We start from the raw sequence: 21221 nt of genomic DNA, 5'->3' as shown, positions 1-21221 counted from the left end.
TAGAGGCAAAGGCAGATGGTTCTCTATGAGTTCGAGACCAGCCTCATGTGCAAAGTGAATTCCGCTTCATAGGAGCTACATAGTGAGACCCTGTCTCAAACAAAACTCACAAACTCTATCTCAGGTGTCACATCAGAGAAGTTTCCATAGGAGCTCTAATGTTGCTGGTTTTGAAATGTATTATATTTTGTAAGTTAATGGGGGAGAAAGACCATGGGAAATGTTTTGTCAAATAACTCAGAGAGTTTTATTTTTATTTTGTGGTGGAAATGAGCAAAGCCAAAGGCCTCCTAGCTGACATTACATCACATGAGCCACCTCCCACTGATTAAGAACTGATTGACACAATCCAGTTTGTGCAGTTAGAATTAGAGTGAGAACATTGGGGGCTGCATTGTTCTTTTTCTTTGAACATTTAGTCTAAAATTGGGGTGTTGTGCATTGAAAGCAAGTATATCTTTCTTATAAGCTGAAAGTGAGCCTGCACCATGTCAAAGATGTTTGTTTCTTTTTGTTTTGTTTTGTTTTTTGTTTTTGTCTTTCAAGACAAGGTTTCTGTATAGCTCTGCCCATCCTGCAACTCAGAAATTGGCCTGACTCTACATTACAAGTGCTGGGGTTAAAGGTGTCTGCCACCGCACTACCAAGACCAGGCTTCTTTTTTGTTTGTTTGTTTTTCTAGACAGGGTTTCTTAAAAATTTTAAGACCTAGCCAGGTGGGGTGGTGGTGCATGTCTTTAATCCCAGCACTCAGGAGGCAGAGGCAAGTGAACTTCTGTGAGTTCGAGACAGCCTAGTCTACAGAGAAAGTTTCAGGGCAGTCAGGGATACACAGAGAAACTCTGTCGTGGGGAAAAATAAAATTAAGACCTAATGATTTAGCACTGATTATTTTAAAAATTTAGAACTCAAAAATAATTTTTTAAATTATCCAAATGACTACTTTATTTTCATATAGGAAACTGAGGCCCAAAGTAGATGTCTTGGCTGTGTTTTCATTTCATTGGACTGAATTAATAGAAATGGTGAGCCCAGACCAAGGTTTCACACCTGACTTAGATTTGTTTTTCTGTTCTTGTTCCACAGCTGTGTTTTTATCCTTCTCTGGACTTAAAAAATGAGGGGTTTTCGTGTGTGTGTGTGTGTGTGTGTGTGTGTGTGTGTGTGTGTTTGAAAATCTTTAAGTCTGTGAAGAGCTCGCCCTCTAGTGCTCACTTAACTATAATTCAAGCACTTGCCTAGTAAATTTTCTTTATTATCAAGAGGCTTCTTGTAACATACAGGAAACTGATATAAAAATGGAGAGGTGTGATTGAATGGTGGTGCATGCCTCTAATTCTATCACTTGGGAGGTAGAGGCAGGCGGATCTCTTGAGTTCGAGGCCACCCTGGTCTACAAAGTGAGTTCCAAGACAGCCAGGCCTGTTACACGGAGAAACCCTGTCTCTAAAACCATACAGCGTGAGAAACTCTCCGGATGTGTTTTCCCTTTCTGCTCTGTTCACCTTACAGACTGTTTGAATACTTATTTCTTATGTCCTTTTAACAAACTTCCATCTAACTCCTTGTTTTCAGTCATGTGTAATATTTTATTGCAAATTTCAGACAGCCTATGTAAACAAAAGTGTTTGGAAATCTTGCTGTTTTATTTCATTCTTTTAAAAAGGATTCCTCCACACACACACCTTCTTCTTTTTGTTCTAGAGATTTTGAATCTAGGCACAGAATTATGTTCCAGTCATGGGTGTCTTCTTTTTCTATGAGTAACTGACTTTCAGAACCCTTCTTGTCAGACTCAGTGGCCCATTCCTGTAATCTCAGTAGTTTATAAGCAAGAGGCAGGAGGATCACCAAAACTTTAAGGCTTTCCTGAGCTTCATAGTGTGTTCCAGGCCAACCTGGGCTACCAAGTGAGACATCTTTCTCAAAAACAAAACTAAACTAAACAGGAAAGTCACCTTCCATTACAGGGCTGTTTACAAAGTTGCCTTTTCTAGGGGGGTACTCTGAGTTGAAGATGACCTGGGAGGTGCTGGGGGTAGGAAGAGTGTTTGGAAGGCAGATACAAGGTAGTAACAAGGTGCAATGAAATGTACATGTGAAAGAGTATTACTAATTTTTTTGTTAAAATATTTCTTATTTATTCAAGTGTGTGTGTGTGTGTGTGTGTGTGTGTGTGTGTGTGTGTAAAATCTGTCCTTGTCACATTATTCACTCCCAACTCCTCCTGGACCTCCTCCAGCACATGCTGTTCTCACCTTCATCTCCTCCTCCTCTTTTAAGTGACCCACTAAGTCCAGTTAGTGCATCCTTGGTGAGCATGAGCCATATCCCAGAGATAAAATGGCTTCCCTCCTCCTCTAGCAGCCATCAGTTGCCAGTCTCTCCTCAGCTAAGGGTGGAGCCTCCCACATGTTGGAGTTACTGACTGGCTTGATCCTGTGCAGTTGATTAGCTGCTGGAAATTCATGAGTGCAGAGGCCATTTCATAGCCAAAAGACAGCATTTTCCCCCATCCTCCAATCTTTATGTTCTTTCCTCGCCGTCTTCCTTTGTGGCCCTAGAGTCTTACTGGAGGATAGAGATGTCCCAATCAGGGGAAAACACTCACCAGTCACCTGTCCTCAGAACTTTGAAAATTAAAAGTCTCTTAGAAACTTCTCTGGTGAAAATTAGGAGCAGCACTAATATATGGGTGTAGACAAATAATTCAGAAGACAGTTTAGGGGGCTGGAGAGATGGCTCAGAGGTTAAGGCTGCTCTTCCAGAATTCCTGAGTTTAATTACCAGCAACCACATGGTGACTCACAACCATCTACAGTGAGATCTGATGCCCTCTTCTAGTCTGCAGGTATACATGCAGACAGAACACGGTATACATAATAAATAAATTGGAAAGAAAAAAGAAGGCAGTTTGCACTATTCATTCCTTTTGTGCAAGTGTCACACTTATGCACGTTGTGCTGCACTTTTAGCCTAGATGATAATCTTGGGTATTACTTTCGCTCAAAAAATCAGAATCAAGTTGAAGTGGTGTTATACGTTCCTGTAATCCTAACACTCGGGAAGCTGAGGTATAAGGACCATGAGTTTTAGGCCAGCCTATCTTAAAAATAAAATAAGTGGGCTCGAGAAATGGCTCAGAGGTTAAGAGCACTGGCTGTTCTTCTCAGAGGTCCTGAGTTCAATTCCCAGAAACCACATGGTGACTCATAACCATCTATAATGAGATCTGGTACCCTTTTCTGGCATATTATACACAATAAATAAAACAAGTTAAAGGTAGTCTTTTCTCTTATGTACTTTTCTCTCCTTTTTGAGTCAGGTTCTCACGTAGCCCAAGCTGGCCTTAAACTCAAAGAGATCATCTGCCTCTGCCTCTGCCTCTGTCTCTGTCTCCCCACCTTTTGAGTAATAGGGTAAAGGTATGCACCACCAAGCCCAACTGTAATCTCTTTTGGTGATGCTCTAAACTCAGCTAAAACAAAAAGTAAACACAAATCCTGCCTGTAATTTTAGTACTTAAGAAGAGGTAGGAGGATCATCCCGAGCTACATAGCCACCTTTTGCTACATGAAACCCAAGCTCTGTAAAACAAGAACAGTAAATAATAAATAAGATGCCTGTGATGAGCCATGGGAAATTCAATGTAGATGCATGTACTAGTATTCAGTTGACATCCAACATATTTCTGTGAACTTTTCTGTAGTTAGTAGTTTATCTTCCCATTTCAAAGGAGAGAAAAAACTAGCAACTTGTTTTAGTCAAGTTCCAAGGATAGCAACTTGTTTTGTATATCCATAGAAGACACTTTAGTACTAAACTTGCTGAGTTGTCCTGGAACTCGCTCTGTAGACTATGCTGGCCTCTAACTCACAAAGATCCACCTGCCTCTGCCTCTGCCTCCCAAGTACTGGGATTAAAGGCGTGTGCCACCACTGCCCGGCTTACTTGCTGAGTTTTTTTTTTTTTAAATTATTATATATACAATATTCTGTCTGCGTGTATGCCTGAAAGCCAGAAGAGGGCACCAGACCTCATTACAGATGGTTGTGAGCCAACATGTGGTTGCTGGGAATTGAACTCAGGACCTTTGGAAGAGCAGGCAATGCTCTTAACCTATGAGCCATCTCTCCAGCCCCACTTGCTGAGTTTTTAAGGTGGTTATGGGATACATGGAGCAAGTGGGAACCAAGAAGTGATTCTTCTCTGCTGACTTGAAACTGAACTGTTTATTTTTGTGATGAATTAAAATTGTTAAACATCTGGAGTAGTGGGGCTATGGTGGCGTACACCAGCACTTGAGAGGCAGAGGCAGGTAAACCTCTGTGATTTCAAGGCCATCCTTATCTACAGCAAGGGCTACTTGGAGAAACCCTGTCTGGGGTAGAGGCCGGGGATGATAAACGTGTGATTTAGGTATTCTACAGCTTATATCTTTGCAGGCCTAGCCAGTGGGGAACTATTTGAAATTAGCTTCAGCTGTTCCGTCTGCTGCTCACTTTCCCCTGTGGTAGCCAAAGGGTAACCGCAGCTCATACGCTACAAGTCCTCATTCATGTATGTATTATTTCATGTTCAGACAGGTAGCAGTGCTGAGTAAGGAGTGGTTTGACCACCGTCTAGCATCAAGCCTTGATCTTAATTTAGAATTTGCTCTTCACTTACTGTTTACTTGTTAGCAACAAAGGAAGGCCACCCACTGCTTTTCAGTTTTGATCTAAAATATTTCTACTTTGGGCATAACAAAGATTAGTAAGCAGAGCCTTTCAGAGCAGAAGGGCTTGGGAGATTACTCAGTTTTAAAGCTCTTTGTGCTTTAATAGCTGCAGACATAATATGTGATCTGTCTTCCCTCTTAGAGCAAAGCCGGCGAGATGATTTGGAAGCCCTAGGCCATATGTTCATGTACTTTCTCCGCGGCAGCCTGCCCTGGCAAGGACTCAAGGTATCCTTGAAAGTGCTTTCTCTCTCTCTCTCTCTCAGTTAATGAAATGGCTCATCAGATAATGAAATGGCTGCTGGCTTGGTGTCTCTACAAAGCACAAAGGGGAAGGTTGATTTCAGAGGTGAGAGGTGGGGATTAGTGACATTAGTCACATTTAAGTGTTCACCTGGGCTTCAGGTGTTCACATTTCCCTTCCTCAACCTTCTTACCTTAATCCTACCTCTTTGTATTTGGGTGGTGGCGCACGCCTTTAATCCCAGCACTTGGGAGGCAGAGGCAGAGGCAGGTGGATCTCTATGAGTTCGAGGCCGGCCTGGTCTACAAGAGCTAGTTCCAGGAAAGGCACCAAAAGCTACAGAGAAACCCTGTCTTGAAAAAAACCCTGATCTAAGTGGCCATGGGAGTTTTCTAAGCTGCTATGATTTTTAAAATTCTGCTTCATAATGTTATTGCTTTGTTATCCTCTCTATCCTTCTCATCTGAGATTACTAAACATATTTCAAATGTGACTTTCTTGAACACAGCAGGGGTTTACATATATCTAGACACAGCATGTCTTATTCTTATTCGTTAAAGAGGAAAAATACTGAGATCTGCTAACAAATCCTGCCAGTTTGAATGAAAACAACTATTGTGGTGGCTAGAGAAATGCCTTGGTGGTTTAAGAGCATGCATTTGCTTTTGTGGAGCACCCAAGTTCCTTCCCTAGCATCCACATCAGTTAGCTTACAGCCACCTGTAACCCCAGCTGCAGGGAACTGGTGTCGTTTTCTGGCCTCTTTGGGTACATATTCAACATCCACACATACACATATAATACATGGATACATACACACATAATTGAAAGTAAAATCTTAAAAAGAATCTAACTCTAGTATCTGAGAACATATTTGAACTCACTTTCTTAGTATATTTTTCCAGATAATTTTCTTACTTTACTTTCTACAGGCTGATACATTAAAAGAGAGATATCAAAAAATTGGTGATACCAAAAGGAATACTCCCATCGAAGCTCTCTGTGAGAACTTTCCAGGTAGGATGCTGAAAGGATAATACAGCCAGTGTGACTGGCACTTTGATGTAAGCAATGTCACAGTATCTATAAATACCAAATAGGTATCATTTACATTTCTTTTTATTATTATTCAGTCCACGGAAGGTATCACTTTTATTTGGTCCCTAAAGAAAACATTAGTGTCAAGTAATCTGTAGAGATATCTCTTGTGTGGCCCAGTGCTTAAACTCTGGGGAGACATTCAGCTAACAGGCATGGCTTTTTACCTTTTTTTTAACAGAGGAGATGGCAACCTACCTTCGGTATGTCAGGCGGTTAGATTTCTTTGAAAAACCTGATTATGAGTATTTACGGACCCTCTTCACAGATCTGTTTGAACGGAAAGGCTACACCTTTGACTATGCCTATGATTGGGTTGGAAGGCCTATTGTAAGTATCCTTTAAAAAAATTCTTGCTGGGTGGTGGTGGCTGCAAACTTCTTTAATTCTAGCACTAAGGAGGCTGAGGCAAGGCAGAGAGTTCAAGGCCAGCCTATTCTACAACATGTGTTCCAGGACAGCCTGGGCTGTTACACAGAGAAACCTTGTCTTGGAACCAAACAAAACAAAAAAATCCCAGACCAGTACTGCCCTGTCGTTTTACTTGACAGTCCTTCTACTTAAATCTCTGGGGGGGGAATTGCTTGCATTTACCAACCTTTTTCAAGTAACACTATAGGTTCCTGTCGTTAGACCAATGAGTTGTATGTTTTTTGGATTATTGCTTATGGGGGCCAAAGAGATGACTCAGCAGGTAAGAGCACTTGCTGTCCTTACAGAGGACCCAGGTTCAGTTCCCTGAAATTCCAATCTGTAACTCCAGTTCAGGGGGATCCAGTACCCTGCCTTCTTCCGCTCTGTGGGCACCAGGCACATGTAGGGTGTTCATAGACATATTTAGGCAAACTCTTAACACACATAAAATAAAACAAATCCTCAAAGATTATTATGTACATATCCCAAGATACCAGAATTTAAGCCAATTTTTTATACATTTTTTTAAAACTGATTCACAATTTAGTTCTGTCTGTGCTATTGAGGAACTTGACTTCTGTAGGAATAGAATTCTGGATTTACTAATTCTGTCATAGTCCATACTATCAGAGACTGTGCTAACAGATAATGCAGTAGAACAGGCATTCTTTCTAAGGTAGCCTGCCCCCAAATGGATTGTTGAGGACCAGACTACCTTCCCTTCAGCAAATGACCAAATTCAGGAGAACAAGATAATTTAAAAGAAAAACAGCATGGGACTGGAAAAATGCCTTAGCAGTTAAGAGCACTGGCTACTCTTCCAGATGACCTGGGTTTAATTCCCAGCACCCACCTGGGACCTCACAACTATTTGTAACTTCAGTTCCAGGAAATCCAACACCCTCTTGTGGCATCCTTGGGCCTGCAAGCTCATAGTGCAGAAACATACATGCAGGCTGAACACCTATCCACATAAAAGTAAATTTAATTTTTTTTAAGAAAAGGAAGGGGCTGGAGAGATGGCTCAGTGGTTAAGAGCATTGCCTGCTCTTCCAAAGGTCCTGAGTTCAATTCCCAGCAACCACATGGTGGCTCACAACCATCTGTAAAGAGGTCTGGTGCCCTCTTCTGGCCTGCAGGCATACACACAGACAGAATATTGTATACATAATAAATAAATAAAATAAATATAAAAAAAAAGAAAAGGAAAAGACTGATTCATAAGAATTAACATGCTGCTTCCCTTTGCAGAGCTATTGCATTAAATTTGTTTTCTCTATTTGACCTTTTTGGGTAGCAGTTTTTGAGACAGGGTCTTATTGTGTAGCTTTGACTATCCTGGAACTCATTCTGTAGACCAAGCTAGCCTCAGACTCACAAAGATCCACCTCACTCTGCCTCTCGAGTGCTGGGATTAAAGGTTTGCACCATCTCACCAGTTACTATTTGATGTTCCTTTCATTTTTCTAGCCTACTCCAGTAGGATCAGTTCATGTAGATTCTGGTGCATCTGCAATAACTCGAGAAAGTCACACACACAGGGATCGGCCATCACAACAGCCTCTTCGAAATCAGGTATGTGTTAGGTTTTAGTTGTTTTAGTCATTCCCCTCCTTTATGGCTGCTGTTCAACCCAGATTCTTCCCCTTCTATCTGTTAGTGTGTGTGTGGAGTGAAAAACAGCTGGTTTAGGATGACATTGGAGGAACTGTCAGAGCATGTGTAAATGCACTGAAATGAAGCATGCAGCAAAAGAATCTGGGCCTGACCCACCAGCTATGGTGTCTCAGAGTTGGTCTCAGCATTGGGTAGAAGCAGACAGAGCTCTTAGTTAGAGGCCAGCTTGGTCTACATAGGGAACTCCAGGCAGCCAGACTGGATAATGAGGCTGTTTCCAAAAAAGAAAAAAGAATCTGGGCCTGAGGGAGTACTCCAGTTTTCAGGAGATCTGATCGCTGGCTGTGAGTTAGGATCTAAGGTCTGAAGGACTGTTGGACCTGCAGATGTACCACATGGTATACTTAGGGTCCTATCTGCAATTGAATCTGGAGCTTATACCAGTTATACTCTTCATTTGCTGATAAGACTGGTGATTTGGCTTTTCACCTGACCTAGTATAAAATGCAACCTGTACAGTTGCAATCATATCCAAGTTGATTTGAAAGTTGTGTAAGATGCCCTAAAGATATAGTTCAGGGATATAGTATTTGCCTGGCACATACAAGCCATGGGTTCAGAGTCTGGCAGAGCCACAAAAAAAAAAAAAAAAGGAAGAAAGATTCATTTATGTTTAGAGCTCAGTGTGATGGGGCATATCTTTTAATTACAGTTCTTTTAAGTTGGAAACAGTTAAGATTGCTATGAGTAGAGGTCAGGGTGGGCCACATTGTAGTATTCTTATCTTAAAAAGTAAGTATATAAACAAATCTTCATAATTTCTTATCAAAGGTAGGGAAAGTGAGCAAAGTCATTGAGAAGTGATAGTACAGTGTGTGTGTGTGTGTGTGTGTGTGTGTGTGTACTTGATTTTGTTTTTTAAGACAGGGTTTCTCTGTAGCTTTGGAGCCTATTCTGGAACTAGCTCTTGTAGACCAGGTTGGCCTCTAACTCACAGAGATCCACCTGCCTCTGCCTCCCTCCCAAGTGCTGGGATTAAAGACGTATGCCACTACCACCTGGCTGATAGTACAAGATATTAACAGAAGTAATGTTGTAAATAGAACTCTAAGTGATATTTTCCTAAAACATTTTCTAATGAAGTTCCAGTTTTATAATAAAAAGATACTTTAAAAGAATGTATAAGGCCAGGCAGTAATGGCGCACACCTTTAGTCCCAGTACTAGATCTCTGTGAGTTCGAGGCCAACCTGGTCTACAGAGTGAGTTCCAACCAGGGCTCCACAGAGAAATCCTGTCTGAAAAAAACAAAAACAAAAAAGAAGAATGTTTAGGAAGAGAAAGGGATAAAAGTGAAACCATACTCATTATAGTTCTGCTCTTGTTTGGGAGTTGGGTGGGTTTCAAGACAGGTTATCTGTGTAATCTTGGCTGTTCTAGAACTTGCTCTGTAGAGCAGGATGGCTTCGGACTCACAGAGATGCACCTGCTTCTGCCAAGTGCTGAGATTAGAGACATGAGCCTCCACTGCCCAACTTTTATAAACACAGGCACACACACACACATACACTTTTTAAAAACATCGAGATTGTCCATATGAAAGAAAATGAGACAATTTGTCTCCTGCCTCCATTGCCCTATCTTGTTTCTCCCTTCAGTAGTCTCATTACTCTTCCCTGCTTTCATGTTATATAGGGTCTATACTATGGATTGACAGGTATAGGCACTTGCTAGCAAACCTAATAACCTCAGTTCAATGCCCAGGACTCACATGGTGGAAGGAGAGAAGAATAAATAGGGAGCTCTTATTTCCAAAGATCTGATAAATAGATAGGCCATGAAACTAGGTAACTATAGCACAAGGTAGAACAGATAAGCATTAAAAAGTATTACCACTTGGAATTAGTTTTTGTTTTTGTTTGAAACAAGGTCTCTGTAGACCAGACTGGCCTCTCAAATACACAGATATCTACTGAGTGCTGGGATTAAAGGTGCAGGCCACCGTGCCCAGACTCATTTGAAATTCAAAGGAAATATTTCCCCTAGCCAGAGCATGGCAAATTATTTTATGAGGAGGAAAAACAAATGCTGCATTTGAAACAGTTGCTTTTGAAAGAAGTAGAGATGGACAAGACAGTACAAGCTGAAAGAGTGTGTATGAGCAACAACAATTATGTATCAAATAAAGGAGTCCTCAGAATTGGGTCTAAAAAGATAGGAAGCTAGGCTGAAGAATTGTTGGTCCTTAACTTCAATAGGTACTTGAACTAAAAAGCAGAAGACTGATAATGAAGAAATTTGCTTTAAACTTTTTATTTTAAATGTGGCAACTAGTGTGGGGAAAAAGTAAGAATAAATTAAAATATGAGGACCTGAGTTCAATCCCCAAACTTGATTTTGATCCAGAGCTGTTCTTGGTGGCATGCGTTTATAGTCCCAATGCAGGGAAGGTAGAGACAAAGGGATCTGTGCTCACTGACCAGCCAACCTGGTGAAAATTGTCAAGCCCCAGGTCCCAATGAGAGACCATGTCTCAAAAAACAAGGTGGCTGACCCCTGAGGAACATGACCTCAAAGGTTGTTCTCTGATCTCCATGTACACACATGTACTGACCCTTGAGGAACATGACCTCAAAGGTTGTTCTCTGATCTCCATGTACACACATGTACTTGCACTCACATAGGCGTATACCTCTAAACACAAACAGTGCACACAAAGCATTCCTGCACTGATCCATACCTCCGCATCAGTCAGGAGCTTAGGTTCCATCATCCACACACATGTGAGTGTAAATGAATGTACATTTCAGCCCCTTTCTTTCTTTCATTTTTTTTTGGGGGGGGGTTCTAGACAGGGTTTCTCTGTGTATCCCTTGCTCTGTAGACCAGATTGGCCTTGAACTCAGAGATCCACCTGCCTCTGCATCCCGAGTGCTGGGATTAAAGGCATATATCACCACCACCCATCACTTGGCTCTCTTTCATTTTAAATTATTATTTTTTATTTATTTTTGTTCTGGAGATCAGACCATATACAAGTATGCATCTGGTGAGCTACATTCTTAGTTCAAGCCTTTCCCTTCTCCCCCAATTTATGTGACTCAAAACAAATGCAAGAACAACTTTTATGGAATGGGGTGATAGCTCAGTTGGCAAAGTGCTTGCCTTGCAAGCATGAAAACTCGAGTGATATCTGAAGAACATATGTAAAAAAAAGCTGGGTGGGGCCTGGAAAGTTAACTCAGCAGTTAGGAGCACTTGCTACTCTTCCAGAAGACTCTAGTTAGTTTCTTAGCACAAAATGTACCTAAAAAAAAAAAAAAAACCTGGGAATGGTGGCAGGTACACACCTATAATTCCAGTAGTGTGGAGACTGAGATAGGCTGTTCTCTGGGACTCACTAGCCAGCCAGTCTATTTTACATGATGAGTTCCAGGCCCGTGAGAGACCTTCTCTCATAAAATAATAATAATAATAATAAATGTGGATGGTTACTGGGAACAAGACTAATGTTGATCTCTGGCCACATGTGCATATATATACAAATGCTTACACATACACACACCAAAACAAAAAAAAAAAAAAAGGAGAGCAAAACCACCATTTATGGGAGAAGTGATTGTTTTATGTATGTACCATAAAACTCTAAAGAATTCTAACTGGCCAGTAAAATGGACTTTTTAATGTTTTATTGGCATATATTGGTTATGTGTGATGATGGGTTCCATTGTGACAGCTTCTTGTCACCCTGTCCTTTCTCCTTTTGCTCTCACTAATCCTTTATTCTTCCTAGCTAGTTTCTCCTCTACTTTTGTACCTTTTTTTTTTTTTAAAGATTTGGTAACCTTGGGCTGGAGAGATGGCTCAGAGGTTAAGAGCACTGACTGCTCTTCCGGAGGTCCTGAGTTCAATTCCCAGCAACCACATGGTGGCTCACGGCCATCTGTAATAGGAGCTGGTGCCCTCTTCTGGCCTGCGGGCATACATGGAGGATGATCACTGTGTACATAATAAATAAATAAATCTTTAAAAAAAAAAAAGATTTGGTAACCTTGTCTGTAACTCCTGTTCCAGGGGATCTGACACCCTTACATAGGCATACATGTAGGCAAAACACCAGTGTGCATAAAATACAAATAAATTATTTAAAAAAAAAAAGCCAGGCAGTGATGGCTCCTGCCTTTTATCCCAGCACTCGAGAGGCAGAGGCAGGCAGAGCTCTGTGAATTTGAAGCCAGCCTGGTCTACAAAGCTAGTTCCAGGATAGCTAGGACTATTACACAGAGAAACCCTGTCTTCAAACAAACAAACAAAGATTTACTTACCTTATGTATTCGTATATGTGTGTGCTCAAGTATACATAATATATACATATACCATGTATATGTGGATCCCTGAAGAGGTCAGAAGAGGGTGTTAGATCTCCTTGAACTGGAGTTATAGGCAGTTGTAAGCTCCCTAGTGTGAGTTCTAAGACTGAACCCTGTGGTTCCTCTGGAAGAGTCAGCAAGTCCTCTTAACTGCCAAGCCATCCCTCTAATTTCCGTAACGTCTTCTGTTTTTTGTGATCATTGAATTTAATTGGTGTTACTTACAGGGGAATGGGCAATTTACCAGTGTCTACCGTGCTGAAAACAATGTCCCCCAGCAACTATTAACTACCTATAGATCCTCAAATAGGGGCAGGTCTTTGAGAAACCCTTGTCTTACATTTGTTTGTTTGTTTGGTCGGTCGGTCGGTCGGTTGGCTTTTGGTTTTTCGAAACAGGGTTCTCATTGTTGCAGCTCTGACTGTCCTGGAACTCATTTGTAGACCAGGCTGGCCTCAAACTTAGAGAGATCCACCTGCCTCTGCCTCCCGAGTGCTGGGTTAAAGGCGTGCGCCACCACTGCCTGACACATTTTTATTTTTTTTAATTTATGTGTATGAGTGTTTTTGTTGGCATGTATGTCTTTGTGTGTTGTGTGTGGCTGATACCCACAGAGGTTAGAAGAGGGCATTGGATCCCCTGGAACTGGAGTTAGGGATGGTTGTGAGCCACCATGTGGACACTGGGGACTGATCTCAGGTTCTCTGCAAAAGCAGCAAGTGTTCTATCTGCTGAGCCATCTCTCCAATCCCTTTAATTCTTTAAATCTCAGGAGGATGGGCACTGTTGTGGCACACACCTGAAGCAGGGGATCATGTGTTTGAAATCAACCTGGGGCTGCATAATGAGATCCTGTCTCAAAAAGTAAACAGCTTTATAGTACTGATACTACATAATAGTTTTAGATCTTAAATATTATGCTTAAGTTTTACTAAATTGGTTGTGTATATTCTAACATTAGAAAAACAGATTTAGTCTATTATCTCTAGGCGTCAGACAATGTCCCTAAGTTTATAACATGGTATAATTATGCTGTACAGTATTGGAAAACTTAACATCTGAATATCTTCAACAGAAATTATTGGAAGGGAAGCATCAGGGTAGTTTAATACGAGCTACACAGGTTACTAGTGGGATGACGGTTTGCCAGTTCAAGACTAGTCTGAACAACTTAGCAAAATTCGATGAGTCTGAGAGGGAAGGAATGTTTATAATAATTTGAACTCTCTTGTGTTGTCCACAAAAAATCCTACCCCACTTTGTAGAAATTACATAGTAAACAAGCTAATACAGCTACCTACTCATCTCCACAGGAAATAATGGCAGATACGGCCAGAATCTCTTACAAAGCTATTATTATCCATGTGACCTCATTCATAGTTTATTAATAATGATGAGTAAATTGTAGCTTTATAGAAAATATCTTTTAGGTGACTTGCCAGTAAGCTTTAAGCAGTTCCTATTAGTGAAATCCTCAGCAGGAGATAGCCAATGTGGAACTTTAAGCTATTACCTTCTCATGCTTCATTTTTTCTTATTAAGTTTTCAACTTAGCATACAAAGTAATAGGCATTATCATAGAAGTTTTATATATATATATGTGTGTGTGTGTGTGTTATACATTGTTCTAATTAATTCTCCTTTCCCTGCTCCATTTTTTTCATAAAATACACATTTATAGCTACCAGCATTTCTGAGATTTATAGGTTCCTTACCTAATGATCATATAGAGCAACAATATTGCACCCCATCCCCTGCTGCTGCTGATTATCAACAGCAATTAAAATTTGATTTACTAATTCCTCATTACACTCCTCATTTTTTAGTCTTTAGAGTCTTAGGACTGTTAGAGCTGTGCAGCATGATGTTAGTACCTCCTCAGCTATCTGGACAGGGCAAGGGGCACCTAGTACAGATTCTTCAGTACGAAAAGTCACACACATAAGCGATATCAGAAGAGTATGAGGTCTTAAAGAACAGAACAGACAGGTAAAGAAGGTATGAAGGCAGCCTGAATGGCAGCAAAAATAGAAACAGAAGGGTTTTTTTTGTTTGTTTGTTTGTTTAGTTTTTTGAGACAGGGTTTCTCTGTGGCTTTGGAGCTTGTCCTGGAACTAGCTCTTGTAGACCAGGCCGGCCTCGAACTCACAGAGATCCGCCTGCCTCTGCCTCCCGAGTGCTGGGATTAAAGGTGTGCACCACCACTGCCTGGCATGGGCATTAATCTTGAATAGGTAGTAGGCTCATTGGCTCAGTTCCTCATGTAAAAACGTTGATCTGCTCAGTGAAATCATTTATAAGTGTGAAATTTATGATAATGAAATTATTTATGACTGTTTATTTGCTCAACACTCTTAACTTTCTGAATTTAATCCGCTTAGTAGTTGCTGAAACTACACGAATGTGAAAGTCAAATCGTGATGTCCAGCTTTTGGTTGGCTCCCTCCCTTCCTTTGTTCAGTACAGGTTTTCTTTCAACTGATGTATTGGTTCATTAGTGAAAATAAATACGGTCACAGTACTATTTCTCAGTGCTTTGCAGCAGTTGTTAGTGTCAGTCTCCAAACAGAACCCTACAGGAGCACTAATGTACTGGATTTTGTTGTTGCTTTCTGTTGCTTTACTTCTCCTTCCATATCTTGCTGTCATGCTTCCTAATGCCTAAGCAGACTGCATCATCAGAGCGCCGAGGAGAGTGGGAAATCCAGCCCAGCCGGCAGACCAATACCTCATACCTGACGTCTCACTTGGCCGCAGACCGCCATGGGGGTTCAGTACAGGTACCTACTGTCTTCCTTGGCCTTCTCAGCCTGTCTAGTAGAATGTTGGTTTGCTCTTGCAGTTTGGGTTCCTTTCAGATGGTCACTTACAGCAGGGGTGAGTTGCTTCTTTTTAACTGTTTATCTCTGTGCTGATTTTCTGTGTGGAGTTTGGTAAAAGTAATTTTTTGAGATAATTACTGCCTTTTATTATTGACTTAGAAACATCTGCGTGATTTCTGTTTTGAGTTAATCTGACCTATAATCTTGATCTATTCGTGATCTACAAAATACCATCAAGGTAGAAAGCATTAGTATCTGAATTGTAACTTAAAATTGGAGCCTTCCAGTACTGGAGGTATGCATGTGTAGCTCACCCTGTGATGATAGAGGGTTTAGCACCTGATAGCCTGGGAGTATTGACTGATTAATTTCCTGAGCAGCTATCTAAGAAGTGGAGCTATATTCTGTTTACTCTGGAATAAATTTGGTCTTGAAATTATTTGTTTTTATTTGAGCTAGCCTAAGGTTTTCTTCTCTGTTTGGTACCAGGATATCTTCTATCTCCTCACTTTTCTTGTGTGTAACTTTTAAAATCCTAAAGAAAAGTCAACTGAACATTTTTCTCATACTGATGACTCACTAGTTGAGGTATAAAAATGAACTCCCTGCATATAAATAAATCTTAATAGGCCTGATCTTCTAGAATATGCTTTAATAAGAAATTACTTACTGGAAAGATCTTTTTATTTGTAGGAATATACAAATATTCCTGTAAATACATAGCCCTATAAAGTACTTCATAGAAACATGAAGTAAAATGATGAGTTGAACACACAGATTTGCTTTTATCTTCTGAAGCAGTGGTAAAGAAATCTTTTTAAACTTCGCATGGTGGTACAGGCCTTTAGTTCCATCATTCAAGGGGCAGAGGTGGATGGATTTCTATGTGTTTAAAGCCATCCTGGTCTACATAGTGTGATTGAGCCAGCCAAAGTTACATAGAGAGACCTTGTCTCCAAAAAAAAAAAAAAAAGAGAAGAATAAAAAGAATTGTTTAGAGGTATAGGTCTGTAAAAGGTGGAAAAAACAGTAAGTGCAACAAAATGTTGGAAGCTGAATACAACTTAAATAACAAGAGTCCCAGAAAACTGGATCTTAGTTTGTTCACCCTGGAATTTCCAAAAAGGCTCAAGACTTGGCCTTCTTTTAAGTTGAGGAGTGTTAACAGGGCATATAGAAGAGTGGTTGAAAGTCTAAGACAACACAGATCCTTCATGTTCTCTTTCTTTACCAGAGACCACATCCTTATTTGGAGAGGGGAGGTGGGCATCAGTCCTTCCCATCTGATTCTGTGTCCTCCTACACCCCCCACCCCCAGCACAGGCCTCACCTTGTTTCAGGACCTAGACAGCTGTGGGTGAAGACCGCACAGTCAGTGACATACAGCTGGCTGATTGCTTGTTCAACCTGGAAATGCTGAGTAGCTAATACTGAAATGAAAAACGCAGGGACAAAACTGGAGAGATGGCTCAGCAGTTACTTGCACTTGTTGTTCTTGCAAAGGACCCAGGTTTGGTTCCCAGTACCCACATTGAAGCTCACAATCATCTGTAACTCCAGTTTCAGAGGATCTGACACCCTCTTCTGCTTCCATGGGTACCAGGTTTACATGTGTACACCAACATACATGCAAGCAAAATGCCAATACATATAAAAAAATTTAAGAAAGAAATACAAAGGAAAAATTTTGCTGATAGAACAACATGACAAAATAACATCAAATTAAAGAGAAAACACACTTATACACAACAAGCTGAGCAGTGGTGGTGTACTCCTTTAATCTGAGACCAGAATTTTGAGGTGTAGGCAAGTGGATTTCTCTGTGAGTTTGAAGTCTGATTTACAGACTGAATTCCAGGATAGCCAGTACCACACAGAGAAACCCTATCTCAAAACACAAACCAAACAAACAAAACAGAGAAAGCGGTGAAACAGCAACACAACACAAAATGAATTATCCAAAAGTGCATAGATCTCTTATTGTAGAAAAGTAGATGTTCTTCCCTCTTTAGAATTAAAATGAATAGTGTGCTAACAGTTTATGTATCAGTCAGTGTGTGGAGAAATTCCTTGGGGAGTTATACAACTTCTTTCCTGAAAGTTGAGGATATTTACATATCATATTCAAAATGAAACTAACATATCTGCCGTAAAAAAACAAAGAAACTAAGGTTTTATTTGTTTTTGTTTTAAAGTGGGTCTCTAGACTGAGGGATTGAGGTGCACACCAGCCAGAAGGAAAATTGAAGGGTACTAATAGCATTACTCTCCCTAATGAAATGGCATAGCCAAGTCATCCTGAAGTATAATCCCGAGTTGTCAAGACCCAGCTATTCTCATGTGTCAATTGATATGCACCCTCTTATTTTAAATAGTTTTTATTAGGGCCTTGGAGAGATGGCTCACAGTTAAAAGCACATGCTGCTCTTGCAGAGGATCTAAGTTCATTCAGTTCTCAGGACATCAGGCAGCTAACTCCAACACTAGGGGATCTCACACCTTCTTCTGGTCGCCCTGGGCACCTGCACTCAAATACACATACCCATTGTCCTAACTTGCTTTCTTTGATAAGCACCATGACCTGAAACTTGGGGAGGAAAGGCTTTATTTCTTGCAGTTTGAAGTCACTGAGGAAAGGCAGAGACAAAGTTGAGACCATTAAGAAACATTATATACTGGCTGGCTTGCTCAGTCTACTTTTTCTTTTCTTTTTTTTTAAAATTTTATTTACTTATTATGTATTCAGTGTTCTGCCTGCATGTGTATGCCTGCAGGCCAGAAGAGGGCACCAGATCTCATTACAGATGGTTGTGAGCCACCATGTGGTTGCTGGGAATTGAACTCAGGACCTTTGGAAGAGCATCCAGTGTTCTTAACTGCTGAGCCATCTCTCCAGCCCCAAACCTGCTTTTTTATATAGCCCAGGACCACCTGCATGCTGTGACCTGGGCCTTCCCACAGCAATCAACAATCAAATTGAAGCTCCCTTCCCAGCTGACCCTTGATTGTGTCGGGTTGACAAAAAATTAATTGGCACACTATACTGGACATACACAAATATAATTAAAAATAAGTCATTTAGAAACTTATTAGCGCCAGGCGGTGGTGGCGCACACCTTTTATCCCAGCACTCGGGAGGCAGAAACAGGCAGATCTTTGTGAGTTCGAGGCCAGCCTGGTCTACAAAAGGTAGTTCCAGGACAGGCTCCAAAGCTACAGAGAAACCCTGTCTTAAATCCCCCCCCAAAAAAAAGTTTTATTAGCGTAAGTTTTATAGAATTGGCTTCATTATGACATCTTCATACATTATTTAATGTATTTACCACCCATTACCCTTTTTTTTTCCTCTCACTCTGCAGACCCCTTCTTTACAGCTACTCTAATGCTGTGTGTGTGTGTGTGTGTGTGTGTGTGTGACAAAAACATGCCAGTAAGTTTAATTCCAACTGTTTACAGGAGCATACTGGTGCCTACAATAGTGAAAGAAATGTCCCTTCCTTCCCACAGTAATCACTGGCTGCCTACTAAACCTCAAGGAGGGGTGGAGACTTCAGCATCCACCACTTCTAATATGAGCAGATAACCCTTGGTTATCAGGCTTCTGAGGGAAACTTTACTAAGAAAAAGAAACAAAGTAAACAAACTACAACAGCCGTTTTTTCTTTCTTTTTCTTTTCTTTTTTTTTTTCTTTTTTTTTTTTTTTTTTTTGGATTTTTGAGACAAGGTTTCTCTGTGTAATAGCCCTGGCTGTCCTGGAACTCACTCTGTAGACCAGGATGGCCTCAAACTCACAGAGATCCACCTACCTCTGCCTCCCGAGGACTGGGATTAAAGGTGTGCGCCACCGCTGCCTGGCTAAGAGCAGTGTTTTCAAAAGGGCAATCTTTGCCAGGTGGTGGTGGTACCCTTTAATGTCGGCACTCGAGAAGCAGAAGTAGGAGGATCTCTGGGAGTTCGAGTCTAGCCTGTTCTACAGAGCAAATTCCAGGACAAGCCTCAAAGTTACAGAGGAAACCCTGTATTGAAAAAACAAAAAAAAGTTAGGAGATTCCCTGGGTGACCCCAACTGCTAGTACAGAAGGGCAGCTTTCACCAAACTGATAGTCAGGAGTTTGGGGAGCTATTTCAACAAAACGATGAAAATCTAGGATACTCTGATAGTCTTAATATCACTAAATAAACTATTTTGTCATTATAATATCTCAATAAGCTATTTAAGTAAATGATTGCTCAGTAAATTCTGCTTGTCTAGCATATACACATCGTTGGGTTCATTCCCTAACACTGTAGTAAATAATACATACATATATATATATATATATATATATATATATATATATACACATACATAAGACTTTGGATAGAACTAATGTTTTACCGTTAGTATATAAAAATTAATATAAAATAATTCTGTTTTAAAATTATTTTTAAAAGTTTGTTTGCATGTATATGTACCACATGTTCAGGTGCTTTGAGAACACAGAAAAGAGCACAAGATTCCCTGGAACTAGAGTTAAATGCAGTTGCAAGCTACTTTATGGGTGAGCACTGGGAACTGAAGTTGGGTCCTCGCTGGGAGCAGCAAGTGCTCTTAACCACTGAGTTATCTCTCCAGACAAACTTGGGTTTTTGTGACAAAGGGTCACATAGTCCTGACTGGCCTTGAAGTTATTATGCAGCCAAGACTAACTGTGAACTCCTAATCTTCCTGCTTCTGTGACATGAATGGTACAATTACACACTACCACACTTGGCCAAAACTATGCTTTTTGCAAATCAGTACTATTTCTAAAGCAACAGATATCCCTGTGTTTTTTTTTTGTTGTTGTTGTTGTGTTTTGTTTTACTTTTGTTGTTGTTATTACTTGTCTTCCCTTTTTAAAATTTTGTTTGTTTTTTATTCATTTATTTATTTTTAAGGTTTATTTGTTGTGTATGCCTGTATGCCAGAAGAGTGTACCAGATCTCATTATAGATGGCTGTGAACCACAATGTGGTTGCTGGGAACTGAACTCAGGGCCTCTTGGAATAGCAGTCAATGCTCTTAACCTCTGAGCCATCTCTCTAGCCCCTTTTTTTCTTTCTTTCTTTTTTTTGAGACGGGGTCTCACTATGTAGACCAGACTATCCTGGAACTCAGAATTCCACCATCTCTCCTATCCGCTACCTCTGCCTTCCAAGTGCTAGGAATAAAGACATTCACCACGAGACCTGGCTTGGTTTCCCTGTTTTCAAAGCAGGATCTCTCTGTGTATTCCTCGCTAGCCTCAGATTGCAGTCATCCAGCCTCTCCTGAGCTGGGATTACAAACGTGCACTGCCATGTCAGGATATGTGTCTGCATTCTTTCACTTTGCAGAGGCACTTGGTGAAGTCTTCTGAGCCTAACCGGGAGAACCTACAGCCCCATCTCTCTTGGGTAGAGTGCAAATTGCCAAGCTGAAGACCATGTGTTCTGATAAAGTATGGACATTTTGGTTTTAGACTATTTAACTCTCAAGGCACCCTGGTTTCCATTTTTTAGTATTTCTACAGATCTTCTGCCTTAAAGACCTAAATTCAAGAAGACAAAATACTTTTCGAAGACAAAACACTAACGGTATGATGGCACTTTTAGTCCTAGCACTCAGGAGACAGAGGCAGGTTTATCTCTTTGAGTTTGAAGTCGGCCTGGTCTACATAGTGAGTTCCAGGACAACCAGAGCTGTGCAGTAAGAACCTATCTTGAACTGCTCCCTTCCCCCCAGGAAGCAGTTCGAGAACCGCCTGTAGTCTCAGCTAGTCAGGCAGAAGGCAGGAGAAACAGTTGAGTTCAGGAATTTGAGGCCAGCTGGAACATTCTAACAAGACCCCATCTCAGAAAAGAAAAAGGTGGCAGTTCCTCACGCCTGTACAGTTTTTTATGGTGCTTCAGATCTCTAGTGCACATCATACTTA

General features: G+C 40.8%; 1 protein-coding gene across 3 annotated transcripts in view; it reads left to right on the top strand.

Annotated features, from left to right (window-relative positions):
- The window catches only part of Csnk1g1 (casein kinase 1 gamma 1), a 124662-nt gene that overhangs the window by 83717 nt on the left and 19724 nt on the right, over positions 1 to 21221 (top strand). For 2 of the 3 annotated variants that reach the window (XM_041679471.1, XM_041679473.1), the window contains 5 exons: positions 4863 to 4948; positions 5897 to 5981; positions 6244 to 6392; positions 7947 to 8051; positions 15132 to 15242. In XM_041679471.1, the coding sequence (XP_041535405.1) occupies positions 4863 to 4948; positions 5897 to 5981; positions 6244 to 6392; positions 7947 to 8051; positions 15132 to 15242 (536 nt within the window). The remainder of the gene's footprint in view (positions 1 to 4862; positions 4949 to 5896; positions 5982 to 6243; positions 6393 to 7946; positions 8052 to 15131; positions 15243 to 21221) is intronic. The other variant, XM_041679472.1, reaches the window with a different exon arrangement.

This window comes from Microtus oregoni, unplaced genomic scaffold (genome assembly GCF_018167655.1).
Source record: "Microtus oregoni isolate MIOR12 unplaced genomic scaffold, Mior012 000032F_ref0000030, whole genome shotgun sequence".
Lineage (NCBI taxonomy): Eukaryota > Metazoa > Chordata > Mammalia > Rodentia > Cricetidae > Microtus > Microtus oregoni.
The sequence above is the reverse complement of the archived record's forward strand: the minus strand, read 5'-3'. Positions and strand labels throughout refer to the sequence as shown.